The following is a 13,432-nucleotide window of genomic DNA, read 5'->3' as shown; positions in this document are numbered from 1 at the left end:
GAATTTAGAGAATTGCAAAACGTCCCTACCCTTTTTTATCTTGCAAATCGACGTTACGTTGCCTTGCGCCCTCTTCTGAACTGGCGGTCGAGTTAGGAGTAGATGGATAGAAAAAATTGACGATGTAACTCCAAACCATCGTCACGGGGGCAAAAATATCCCAGATGAAAGAAAAGTAATTATTACTAGGACCGGAAACTCTCACCATTTTTACCTATTGAAAGTCCAAAAATTACAAAAGAATACATGACAAAATTAAATGGCAAAATGATCCTTACGGGCAGAACTAATAGAGTTGCCGATGGCGAGAGCTGCAAATCTCTTAGTGTCTGAGAATAATCGTTTCTGTTAAATTCTCTTCTGGGAAAGTTAGTCGACAAAGTGAAATCTCTACTGCCGAGATGTTCTTGAAGTTCATTGGATAGGTTCTGAAATTCAAATACATGTTTTAGACTGTGCAAAATTTTTTTGCTTTGTTTTATAAAACAATACCTCTGTGAGAAACTGTTGCACGTCTCTTAACGTGGCGTCGGCAGAAAACCGATGGATGACTGATGGTCCATCCGATATTCTGAACTGGATATTTGCAAATTGGCTGTTGAAAGTATCATTAATATTAAAAAATTTTTTAATTAAAAACTAAGTTTTTGATTATACAATTTTAATTTTTTTATGACTACAAATTTGAAATAACTTTGATCAGTTTAAAGAATTTTACTTTCATTATGGTAATTTGAGAGAAATCGGGTAGGGTTTAAAACATTCAGTTTGCCAAATTCTTTGAAGAGAAATTAAATATAGTATAACAACATTTGTTACAATGGTAAATTTACAATTAAATCGCAAAACAAATCCCTTGTAAATGTGCAAATACGAAAAGCCTGTCTCATAATGTTTTTACTACATTATTTGTTTATAAAATCAACAAATACTGATTTTTTTTATGTGAGATTTATAAATTTAAATTAATAATGTAGAAAAAATTAATCCTATTAAAAATGAAGCGACTAGGCTACATTTGATCGTTACCTTCTTCTTGAAGTTTCTGCTGCTAACCTTTCTTGTTCAGCTTTCTTACTTGCTTCAATTTCTTGCTGTTTTAATTTCTGCTCTTGCAATTTCTGTTCGTTCATCTGATGGAACTTGGCAGCTCTTTCGGCTCTGAAATTATTCGAAATTTCTTTAATTGTGGGCTTCTTGTAGCCATGCATATTAAATGTTTTAATGTGCATGCATGGCTACTACAAGAATTTAATTGTTCATTAGTTATTCAAAAGAAATTTATAAGTAGACTGCTTAAAAATTTATGTATTTATTTTGTATAAGTAAATAGTCAAATAATCTAGTTCATTATTTATATAGAATATTATGAAAATATGACAGACTATTAAACAAGAAAAATTATTGACGACAGTGGGAATTTATAGGTCTACAATTTTTTCAAATTGCAGCCCAACAATAAGGTCATTTAATTACCAACTGAGATAATTCTGACTGTCAAGATCAAAACAGACTATTGGTGGAACACTGATTATCTTAATTTTGCTGGTGTCAAGACTGATAATTATATTTAATTAAAACTATGATTACAGTAAATGTATTTTAACTTATATGTTACATCTTAAATCCTGGTTAACATTGGACAAATGACAATATCCAAACTCACATATTGGATTCTGTTATTTTTATGTTTAATTCTACAATATTCAAATTATTTAAAAATGTATTTTTTCTTTATTTTAAACTGCTTTTAGGAGCTAAATTGATTTAAGTTGTCACTGATAAAATTTCATTAAAAATAAAGTTTAATAGAATATTTTCAGAAAACTCATTAATGATCTCTAAACTACTTGATAGTTTTTCACAAACAAACAGTTGACTTTGTACCTGACAATTTTGGAAAGGACTATAGAGCGGTGAATTATTTATCATGAAACAGAGTAAGATGCCCTATTCATACAATCATTTTAGTTAAGTAGTTGATTTTTTATGATTGTGATGTCAACTCTTGGATAAATGATGCGCATTTGTGATGTTTTTTACATTTTTATGTAAATAAGAAAATTCATAATTACAATTATGGTGCAACTATTGGTTAAAAACATTTCATTTGATAAATTATTCTAAAACATTTAACTGAAATTCAATCTTAGAGTTAGATTCTTCATCAGCTACAATCAATCCTAACATCTAGATTACATTGCATAAAATGATCTGTCAGCTTTGTGTTTCAGGCATGAAACCATATACTTCACAGATCAATATAATCTTTATGCAAAGTTCTAATCCATCAAAGAACCCACAATATTAATTTTCAAATAATTCTCAAATCTAAGTTGCTCTTATACTGTAGTCAGATAGATTTTTTGAGTATACAATAAGATTTGAGAGTCCATGTTCTGTAAGCAAATATTTTATGTTTTCTGGTTTCATTTTTCCATTGTTGTTTTTATATGAAAAGATATAATAAACTACTGTATAGCCTGATTGTAGAAATTAAATGCCAACCTGAATTTATGGGCTACAGTTTTCAAATTATTATTTAATTTAAACTACAGCCTAAATTCATAGATGATAGTAACTAAAGGTAGAAAGCACTAACTTTGTTTTTTTTTTTTTAAATTTAACAAATAATTTTTATGTTAATTAGCATGAATCATTCCTATTTTGCAGCAAAAGTAAAATCCTGATTTAATTTATAGATTTTGTTTTATTTTTTTTTAAAATTTACTTTTAATTTGTTATATCTGCAAACATACTTAAAAAGAATATACAACATTACCTGTCATATATTCTTTTAAGCTCTCAATTTAAATCTCTTGTTTTGGCATGACTTGCAAAAACATGACTGGTTTTAGTATGTTTTTATGCAGCTTCAAATGTACTGATTTTCAAGTATCACATTTCTGTTATGCAAAAAGTTGAAAAAGTTGAACTACTTGCAGTATTTAAAAATTTCTTAAATAAGAACTTCAACTTCCAACAATCAAAATATCTTTATACTTTTTTAAATATAAAATTTGCAAAGATAAAAAAAGTTGATATTCCAGTTTTTAATACAGTAGAGAACCGAAAATCGGAATCAATTGGGGACTGGGGTTGTTCAGATTAGGGATTTGTTCCGATTACGGTCTATGTACAAAAAAATATATTAACCTGTCCGATGTTCAAATTCTTCTCCATTCCGTGTCGCTTCGTGTTGAATTTTCGCCGATTTTAAGCCTAACGAAAATTTTTATAATAATAATCGAGGCTATCGTATCGTTAAAAATTATTTCTGCATTTTGTACAAACAAAATAAATATATTGAAGAATATAAAAACATGAAAATTATACTTTAGAAGTAAATCTAGTACCAAAAACGTTCGATTCAGCACGACACAGTCCGACTGATAATCGTACTGAATACTGGCAATTCTGATTACAGGGGTGCCGATTTACGACTCTCTACTGTATTTTAACTTTTTAATTTTCAATTCATCAGTTCCTGTTTAATTACTGCTATTTTAAAATGTAAATTACAGAACATTTTATGAAAGATGTTTTTCACAAAAAAATTAACAAACCTGTCTTGAGCAATTTGGGCAAGAACTCTTTCTCGTGCAAGATGCTCTTCTTTTTTTTCTTTTGCTCTTTCTTCAGCCCACTGTTTCAACTCATTACTCTCTCTTTCTTTCTGTGCTTTTTGCACCTCTCGACCAACTTTTCTACGTTCTAATTCTTGCTCATTTTCTTTCTGAAAAGTTTAGGTATGAAATTAATTTATTATATCTTCAGGAAATAAAATTATTATTATTTTACAATTCAAAACACAGATACACACTTTTTTCTCTTCTTCCTCTCTTTCTGTCTTTTTTTCCTCAATTAATTTTCTAGCTCTAAATAAATTATTATTTAAATACTTTGATTAAGAACAAATTTCTATAACTTATAAAATAAAATAAAAAAATACCTTTTCATCTTTCTTGTAAATTCAGGATCATCTCCTGCACCTTCTTGAGAATTTGATTCATCATTTTGGGTCAAATCATTTTCTTCTGTTGAATTAGTTGCATCTGCCTAAATTTATAGGTAATTTTAATAATCTGAGATTGACTTAAATAAATTCTATACAATTATAAATATTCATACCATTTCCACATCATTTGGCTTATTTTCTTGTTCCATACTGCTAACTTGATAAGTATTAAGAGAATAAGTGCTAGTTGTCTCTGTATTCAAACTTGCAACAACATTGTTAGAATTTGATGAAACTGAATTAGAAGCTGGTGAAGTTTCCTGAACTTGGCCTATTTGTTTCTTGTGCATCTAGAAAGTATCAAAACACATTAAAATCCTATTTTTAGTCTACATTATTGCATATAAAACTTGTTAAATAATCTCCAATGCATAAATATTTTATGTGTAAAATTAAAACACAAGTGCTAGAAAGGTCTCACTTACTCAAAACATCTTATAACAAGCTCTGAAGTTATCAATATTAGTGCTTTTAAATTTAAAGCAAGTGAAAGTAATGACAAAAAATTTTCAAGGAAAACTAGTTTGAAAAAATGATTGTGAATTGCAGTTTTATTTACAAAAATAAACCAGTTAGCATTGAAATTAATATATTAATAATATATAATATAATTCCATTGAGTAAATGTTAATAAATTTTAAATATATATACACACTAAACAATATAAATGAATTGTAAGATGATGACAATATATTAAAAAAAATATATATTTGTAAGTTTTTAAAAAATTGATTTCATTCTTGAAATAATTATCTTCTTTTAATTATAACTAAATATATACTACTATAATGCTACTTTGTCGAATACTTGTAGTTTTCTTCATATTTTTCGTCTTCAAACAGAACAAAGTTGAAAAGATCTTTTTTCTAAATAATCTTAAATTTAGTATATTCAGAAACTGAATTCGTACCTCTATCACATTATCAATTTTTGATAGAAATTGTTCAGGACTAAGATTTCCTGCTATAACTTCCAGAGGAATTCCATTATTTCCAATAAAAAATGAAGATGGTATAATAACAACAGGATCTTCAAATTAGTCAAGTTTATTTCTTAATTTGCAATCAACAAAATAAAAAAAATTTAAATTAATAATTCTATTGACATAAAATATTGAAAAATAAATTAAATACTATAATTATTTTTCAAGGATACAAATTTGGGAAAACTGTTTGCATGCTTCACTGAAAAAAGTTTTTTTAAAAATAATTTTTATAATTGTATCATCATTTATTTAAAAAATATATCTTAAAAATAATTATACCTATTTGCTTGAATTTTAACAGCAATACATTCATTATCATTTAATCTTTGTGACACAGATTGATCATCATAAGAGGTATTCATCTGCTTTGACAAATCATCATCTCCTAAAAAAATTCAGGCAATAAAAAGATAATTACATGAACTGTTATCCTTATTTTTAAAATGTTTGCTTAGCATATTTTGAATGATTATTATTATTGTAATAATAATAACACTACAGAAGGCCACTATATTGAATACATGTCATATTGTGAGAAAATTCCTGAATGCAGACACACATACTGATACACTTCTTTAATTTCTGTTTTGGTTACTATGCCTTGACTTTGGTCCGGCATAGTACACAGCCACCAGTGTTAACTGAGTATATCTCACTTAATCCAACATAATAATAATAATAGTAATAGTGGAGAATGGATAAGGTGTTTATTGTACAGTACCTGTTGTTATACACTACACAAATGTCCAGAAACATTCAACCTTAATAAAAACATATACATGACATATAGTGTCATGTATATGTTTTTTATTAATAAACTGCCACGGTTGATGTAATGCTGTTTAAATACATTACTGCCAGGATTTCACACATTTATTTTAAATAAAACACACTATTCTAGACCTTCAGAGAAATCCTGGCAGTAATGTCTGTTGCTTCTGGGAGAAAAAGGTCACATTTCATCTAGAAAGTGTCACTTTACCAACAACGACCATTTAGACATCCACACATGGGATATATTTCCATTCAAAGCTCAACTTTAAGTCCAGATTGGGTAAAGCTGGATTGGCTGTCCAAGTAATGGGATATATCTGAGTAAAAATGGAAAGGTCAGGGTCCTAAAGAGAAAGTTCAAAGCCTTTGTTTAATCTAATTCCTCCACACTGAAGAATGCTACTAACTGCTAGATCAGCTGAAGATCATTCATCTTCAACTGATCTAGTAGCCTGGGAGTTATACATTGTCCTAGGAAACAAAGACCAACCAATCACCCTCAGAAGGCAGCAGACTGCTGAAATCACAGATATCATTAGCAGTGGAAGGTAATTTTAAAGGTACCTATGTCCACTGTAACTATCTCCTCACAAACCAGTACTCAATGGTTGCCGTAGGCACCTAGAATGCATAATAAATGAATTCCATTTCCTGCTAACCATCATCTGTTCAATCCAAATCTACATTGACATGATACCTTTCATAAAGGCACATCATTACAAGTTATGTGAGGAACTGTAGACCCAGATCACTTGATGCCAATATGACTGACAAATGGCACAAAAACCTCACAAATATTTAGAGTTTTCCCACTTTGAAAATAAACAGCATTCTGAATTTCTATGATTAAATATTTCTGACTTATGCTGAAAAAGTATGTATAATAAATTTTAATGTTTTTAATCTGTAATTTAAAATTATAAATATTAATATTTAACATTAAAATGTTAAATAATTAACTACTAAACAACAATATTCATTTCTATGTTTTAATATAAACTTAAAAATTTAAATTTAATATCAAAACAAACACTGATATTTTATATTAAATTAAATATATTTCAATTCATTTTTTGTTAGAAAAATATTGAAAGTCAACAAGAATAATGAATGAATTTAACAAAAATTTTTCTAAGTTAAATGATAACTAACCTATCAAATAATATGATGTAGCTCTCAACAAAATCATAAAATGGAAACAATTTCATCTGAGAGTTATATTTAACTTCAGCTTTAAAAATCACTAAATGGAACATAGTATATCAGCCTTTGGCCATGAGAGATCTGGGTCTGCATTAATTTGCACTCAAAATTTGAGTAATATTAGATTAGACTACTTCCATTGTAAATGAAACTCATTCATAATAGGAAAAATGTAGCCAAATAGTCTTAATGTGATATCTCATGTTAACAAATCAACCTTACTTTAACAAACTATATTTATTTAAATAAATAGTACTTTGCAATAACTGATAAATCAAACTTAAACCAATATTTTTTTTACAATATTGATATTGTAACTAATAAATGTTTACAATGTTGATATTGTAAACATTTGTTAGTTTCAATTTGATATATTAATTATCTACATAGCACCAAAGCTGCATGTTTACCTGAGAGCAATACCAACTCTTGAGAAATCTCTCAGGTGATGTTATCCTCTAGTTTTATTCCCACTCCAGCGACACTACGGAAAGCAAGAAGAATCGTCGCACTACCAGGAGTTTCCGCAACCCTAACTGGGCCTCTCGACCCTCCCCCAACGTTGCATGTCCTAGGTTGTTCTTCCAACCAAAAACCCATAAAGCAAATTGGCCGCTACGCCTGCTAGTAAATAAGCAGTCTTATCCCACCTACTATTTAGAGAAAGTGCTCGCTAAATTTCTCCGCGCCATAGTTCCGGATTCCCCACACGTCACTCCCTCCTCTGTTATCGCCAAGTCCACCATCGCGTCAAGCATCGGAGCTCTACCACACGACGCCTACACCTTCTACAAGTTAGATGTAGTTTCTTTATACCCTTCTGTACCCACCTTTAAGGCCGTAATGCTGGCTAACTCTCTCCTATTAAAAAACTGCTTCAGCATCCAGCAGGTACTTGACTTACGAGATGCGCTCGTTTTTGTCACTGAGCATAACTACTTCCGTTTCAACCAGAGAATTTATTTACAAAAGCAAGGGGTCCCCATGGGTTTCCCTTTATCTGCCATCTTAGCGGAACTCATCATGAGAGAGATAGAGCGTAGAACGTTCGATTCCCCACTTGCTATCCGCTACCCGTGCTTGTATCTGCGCTATGTAGACGACATCTTAGTAGCGTGGGATGACACAGAGGAGGCTTTTCTTACCTTTAAGCAACATCTCTCAAGCGTATACCCTTCTATTAATTTTACCTGGGAGAAAGAGAACGACGATGCAATTACGTTCTTAGACCTGCGTATACGTAAGTCCCCGGAAGGTCTACAGTTTTCGGTACACCACAAGGCCAACATAGCTCCGTATATCATCCCAGCAGAGGCCTTTCAGCCTTCTCGATATGTCAACGCAACCATCGCCTCCCTCATGAGAAGGGCATTTTTGCTTTCCTCTACGCAGGAGCTGGCCAATATCGAGTTAGATAACATCAGTTTGGCAGTACGCACGGCTGGCTTCTCGCGTGCAAAATTTACACATGTGCTCAGTAGGGTAAAGAAATCGTTGTTTCCAAGCACCACGCTAAACAGCAAGAGGGAGGTTTCGGTGATGCAAGCACCGTTGCCATACCTCGGACCCCTCTCTATACGTATCTGCAGAATATTTAGGAAGCGCAACCTGGTACTGCCATTAGCTCCACTTCCAAACTTGCGCAAGCTTCTGTGTAACGACAGAGACAAGCTCTCCACGCTCGAGAAATCAGGGGTCTATGCTGTTCCACTGGAAAATCTAGCAACGGGAATAAGCACACGATATATTGGGGCCACCACCAGAATGCTTGTCAGCCGCCTCGCCGAGCACCAGGACGATGTGGTGAGGGGTAGGCACACCACAGAGCTAGCAAAAAAGACTCTCGAACAGGGTTTCAATCCACTATGGTCGCAAGCGCATATGCTCAAGTGCTGCAGATAGAAAAACAGTTTTCATCTGGGAATCCCTCCTTACCACCACGTTAGAAGCATGCAACACTCCCACTCTTGAGCTGCCCAATATTTGGGTCACGTTATTCAAGCGTTTAAACGCGCTTTAGCGTTATCTAATATATGATTAGCGTAAGCGCGGGTCTGCGCATGCGCGGCCTTGCTAGTCGTGGAGCTAGATGCTCAATCGGCTTTTGAATGTTTTTTGAATTTTTGATTTACGTTCGTAACGGCTTTGGTAAAGCTTTATGCGTTCCATTCTGCATCGGTCTTGTTTCTTTTTAAAGTTTTTCGGCAAATTTATGAACTCGCCTGAAGACGACGACAGTAAGGTTCGTCGAAAGTACTTGCAACAAGCAAACGTGGATATAACGCTGAACTCAGTGAACTTTTCGCAACGTTTATACGGTGTTTGGTGTGAATATTGTTGTACCGACATTTAAGAGATGGAAACTGCAAAAAACTTCTTTTACAACTTGCTGAAACTAAAGAAGCAGTGGCACAAGCAACTTGCACAACTTCACTTCTTGCTAAGCTGCAGAACGCAAAGGGTGGTACCTAAGTCTATCTCCCTAAAGTACAAGACGTTTCCACCGTGCCTACGGCGGTACCTTCCGAGTGTGGAAAGATCTCTACTCGTAAAGTTGATCAGGAGTAAACGGAAGTGTCTCGCAGAAACAGAGCTCAACCTCTACACAGCGCACCTTCAGTTCACCAAAGTGTGTCACCCAACTTTACTCTATGAGCAGCTGGGTAAACTCCACAGTATAGCTTCTTACTCCGTCCAGATGTTAGAAAAGAAATTAAGCAGCAAGCTCCTATGGTTAGAACATTCGGCACGCAAGCAGAACAAGGTGGAGACGAGTACCCCATATTACAACTATACAGATGTAAACGTGCCCAACGATGTGCACAGAGTTCTACAGCGGGGACCTAAGTACATTCCTCCCTCCAGCAACAATCTTTCCCGGTTGATCCCGGCCTCATTAGCAGCGCTTAAGTCCTGCCAAACGGATGCTGCATGTCCACAAATGGAGCTGTCTGTACTCTCAACTCTTGCTACAGCAAAGCAAAGCTCTGGTAAATTCAACGGCGTCGTGGATTATCGAGCGGTGGAGCGTTTTCTCGGCAGAGCCAGCCTGAGACTTCTCATCTCCGACAAGGACAAGAGGTTTGTCCTGTGCAGAGAAAGTGACTTTCTCACCAGGGCCAACGAATTTCTAACGCAGTTTTATTCTTGCTAGTTCTGCTAAGTGAGATTCAAACATTAACTCTGTCATGTCCACTTGTTATGCAAATGTCTATTAACTCATCTGATGACAAAATGGAACAACATAAAGCAGCTATTATTGTTATATACAGAAAACAATTTTAAAATACAGGTACTCCTCACTTTACGACCGAGTTCCGTTCCGACGTCTACGTTGTTAAGCAAATTGGTCGATAAGCGAGGAGCTTGCGCCGGGAATATAGGATCATTGTAAAATTATCCAAATTATGCAACAAACTTCAAATTTATTCATAAAAAGACTATTATAGTACACTATTAGCCTATTATAGTGCGCATGTCACCATTTGCCGCTTACCGACACTCACGCTGAGAAAGGGAATTCCCCGAATTGCAGGTCGAAACGCAATTGGTCGTAAGTGCGAGTGATCGTTAAGCAGATAGGTCGTAAAGTGAGGAGTACCTGTAAATCCATCCTTGCCAAAACAGTTTTAACCACTCAGCAGTGAGCAACAAATATATTCGTCAAGGGCGATCGTGTGGCAGTGGTGAGGGACGTATATATTTGCTAAATTCTTTTGGGGGTATCGCCAAAAACTACCGTGAAAAAAAATTCATATAAAAAAGGAATTATGTAACAATAAAAAAAGACTTTTCTTTACTAGACATAACTGTTTACAAAATCTTTTTCCGAAATGGTAATGAGAAAAAACGTGTGAAAAAATACTTTAAAAATTTCCCACATTTCTTCTCCACAACTAAGTGGTAGTGCCACATCTGACTGTTTCACTGTTGAAAGGTTAAATGAGGTAATGGATACATCATGATAAAACTAAACTTGTTTATCAATCATTGCACAGATGCTCAACAATTTAGGAACTTTTTCAGAATGTCACAAGTTGAATTCTTCACACATTTAACTGGTCCTCAAATAGTTAATCAAAACATTAAATTTAGAGACAATTCCTGTGAAAGATGGTAATGGTGCCTAGGCTTTTTGCCATTAGGCAAGAGAGAGTTTTCAGATATGTATTTTCATAAACAATTATTATTATAGTCTTGTTGTTTTACAAGAGATTAATATAGTAGTCTTCAGTAAATATTTTGCATAAGTTCACCAGTGGCCAAATGTATAAAACTATTAACACTGAAAGTTGGTTGTGGGTTCATGCCTCACTAATGGATGACCACTTGGAGTATTTTGGATTTTCTTCACATGTCTAACACATTAATAGAAGCCAGTTTCCCATTGAAAATCTTCTTGGAATTCCTCCTTGGTAGATCATCTAAGTGCTGCATTGTCTTATTCCATTGATCCAATCAAATTGAAGCCTTTATCTTTTTAACATTGTGTACTTTTTGATCTAAAATGTCTGCAAGCATTTATAGATATACAAACCACATTCAAACTGAGAATTGCTGTCTGAGAGGAAGGTTCAGATCTGTCCTCCTTGAGTATCAGCTACTCTCCTTACAGGAAGATAGTACCTCAGCCCTACCAAGGCCCACGCCCGCGCCCAACAAGCTCTAGACCACTTGGAACATTGGGCGTCGGGGTGGAGCATGTCTTTTTCTGCAACCAAGAGCGCATCCATCGATTTTTCGGCCAAAACCAATCGCTCACCTTTATCTTTCACCCTCAGTTCGGGGACCATCCCCCAGCAAAGGGTAGTCCGAGTCTTGGGCCTCCAACTCTCACATACTTTCACTTGGGACAACCATGCCCAATTTCTCCGGACCAAACTAACGCAGTCCTGCTCCTACTTAAAATACTTTGCCTCCCGCCGAAATGGGGCTCGGACCGCCGACCTCTTGCACCTTGTCTACTCGGTGCTTCGCCCAATGGCGGAATTTGGCGCCCCGCTCCTGGAGGGGGCTCCGCCCTCCAGCATTAGCCGTATGGAGCACCCTTTACACGAGGCCCTTCGTACCGCGCTGGGGGTCCCCAAATCGACTCCCCTGATCTCTCTCTATACGGAATCCGGGTATATCCCGCTTCAGCTTCGTCTTCGCCACAGAGCGATAATGCATGCGGTAACACACTTATCTCGGGGTCCATCAAGCCCTCTGTTCCACCTCTTCCAGGCGGCTCCCAGTCTGGCCTCTCACCATTGGCGCCGCTTTCAGTCTCCTTACGTCGCCCGGGTCTTTACCCATTTCGCTAAGGAGAGTCTCCCGGTCGCCAGCCTTTACCGCCAGAATTTCCTCCCTCCGTGTGCAGATCAGATCCGGCCCAAGGTCCACCTCAACGAGTGGTCAGTAGCGGGTGCGGATCACGCCGAGGGCTTGAAAAGCCTTTACTCTGAGCTCCACGCTAAACTTTGGTACGACAGGTTCTGCATCGGTACTGATGCATCGAAAACTACTCTCAGGACGCAGATCGGCATCGTCATTCCTAGCGAGGGTATCCGGGAGACTTGGCGTCTCCACGACGCCTGCAGCGTTTTCACGGCAGAGGCTATCGGGATTCAGCGAGCGCTGATGATCGCCTCTCAATATAATCGTCCGACCGTAATTTTTTCAGACAGCCGCTCTGTCCTGCAGGCAATCACGAACGTCTCTTTCTCATCGACGGCCATTATCTCAGACATTGCATCTATTGTCAGCAGGTTCCCCGCCCCCCTGGACCTCGTTTGGATCCCAGGACATTCGGGCATTCAGATTAACGAAGCGGCCGATAGGGCAGCCAGTCACACCGATCTTACTGGTTCCTGGCGCCATTCCCTTACCCCGAGAGACCTACGTCGGTTCAACAGGGACAAGATCGTGCTCGCCCTCACCGACAATTGGTCGGCTGCTCTCCGGCACAAGGGGAGGGAGCACCTCCGGCCGTTCTCTCCTTGGCCTTACCATCTGGCCTCCTCGCGCCGTGCGGAATCGCTTTTGGCGAGGTTACGTACTAATACGGCGCCTCTTCAATCTTTCCTTTTTTCTCGTCACCTTAGCCGCTCACCGGACTGCCAGCACTGCGGGCAGGAGGAATCCCCCGATCATTTTTGGCTGGTGTGTCCGGCGTACAACGAGGCCCGTCGGGAGTTGGGTCAAGCCCTTTCTTTGGACCTGAACCAGACTCGCCACCTCAGCCAACTTTACTGGCCACACGCGGGTTTAGACCCGAGCCACCACATCTCAGCCCTTGAGCGGTACATATATAAGACCGGCCGCTTCGCCTAACCACCAGGCGGCGCATCGGAAGAAAAGCCGACAACGGCCATACCTTCCAACATAAACCCACAAACAAGAACAAGAACAAGATAGTACCTCCCTAATAATGATCTCAGAATCTTGTCCATTACTCATTAACTCTCAAGAAT

At 36.5% G+C, this 13,432-nt stretch overlaps 1 protein-coding gene across 3 annotated transcripts in view; it reads right to left on the bottom strand.

The window, feature by feature from the left end:
- Positions 1 to 13,432, bottom strand: part of LOC136983458 (UBX domain-containing protein 4-like) — a 49,862-nt gene that overhangs the window by 744 nt on the left and 35,686 nt on the right. For all 3 annotated transcript variants that reach the window (XM_067280212.1, XM_067280226.1, XM_067280219.1), the window contains exons 3-13: positions 5,283 to 5,388; positions 5,174 to 5,202; positions 4,929 to 5,047; positions 4,132 to 4,308; positions 3,953 to 4,059; positions 3,824 to 3,878; positions 3,567 to 3,736; positions 1,030 to 1,161; positions 493 to 595; positions 279 to 428; positions 30 to 214 (exon numbers count right to left, since the gene is read on the bottom strand). In XM_067280212.1, coding sequence (XP_067136313.1) covers positions 30 to 214; positions 279 to 428; positions 493 to 595; positions 1,030 to 1,161; positions 3,567 to 3,736; positions 3,824 to 3,878; positions 3,953 to 4,059; positions 4,132 to 4,308; positions 4,929 to 5,047; positions 5,174 to 5,202; positions 5,283 to 5,388 — 1,333 coding nt within the window. The remainder of the gene's footprint in view (positions 1 to 29; positions 215 to 278; positions 429 to 492; positions 596 to 1,029; positions 1,162 to 3,566; positions 3,737 to 3,823; positions 3,879 to 3,952; positions 4,060 to 4,131; positions 4,309 to 4,928; positions 5,048 to 5,173; positions 5,203 to 5,282; positions 5,389 to 13,432) is intronic.

This window comes from Centruroides vittatus, unplaced genomic scaffold (genome assembly GCF_030686945.1).
Source record: "Centruroides vittatus isolate TY-2023 unplaced genomic scaffold, ASM3068694v2 contig_12, whole genome shotgun sequence".
Taxonomy (NCBI): domain Eukaryota; kingdom Metazoa; phylum Arthropoda; class Arachnida; order Scorpiones; family Buthidae; genus Centruroides; species Centruroides vittatus.
Note: the sequence above shows the minus strand (reverse complement) of the source record. Positions and strands in the feature narration are given on the sequence as shown.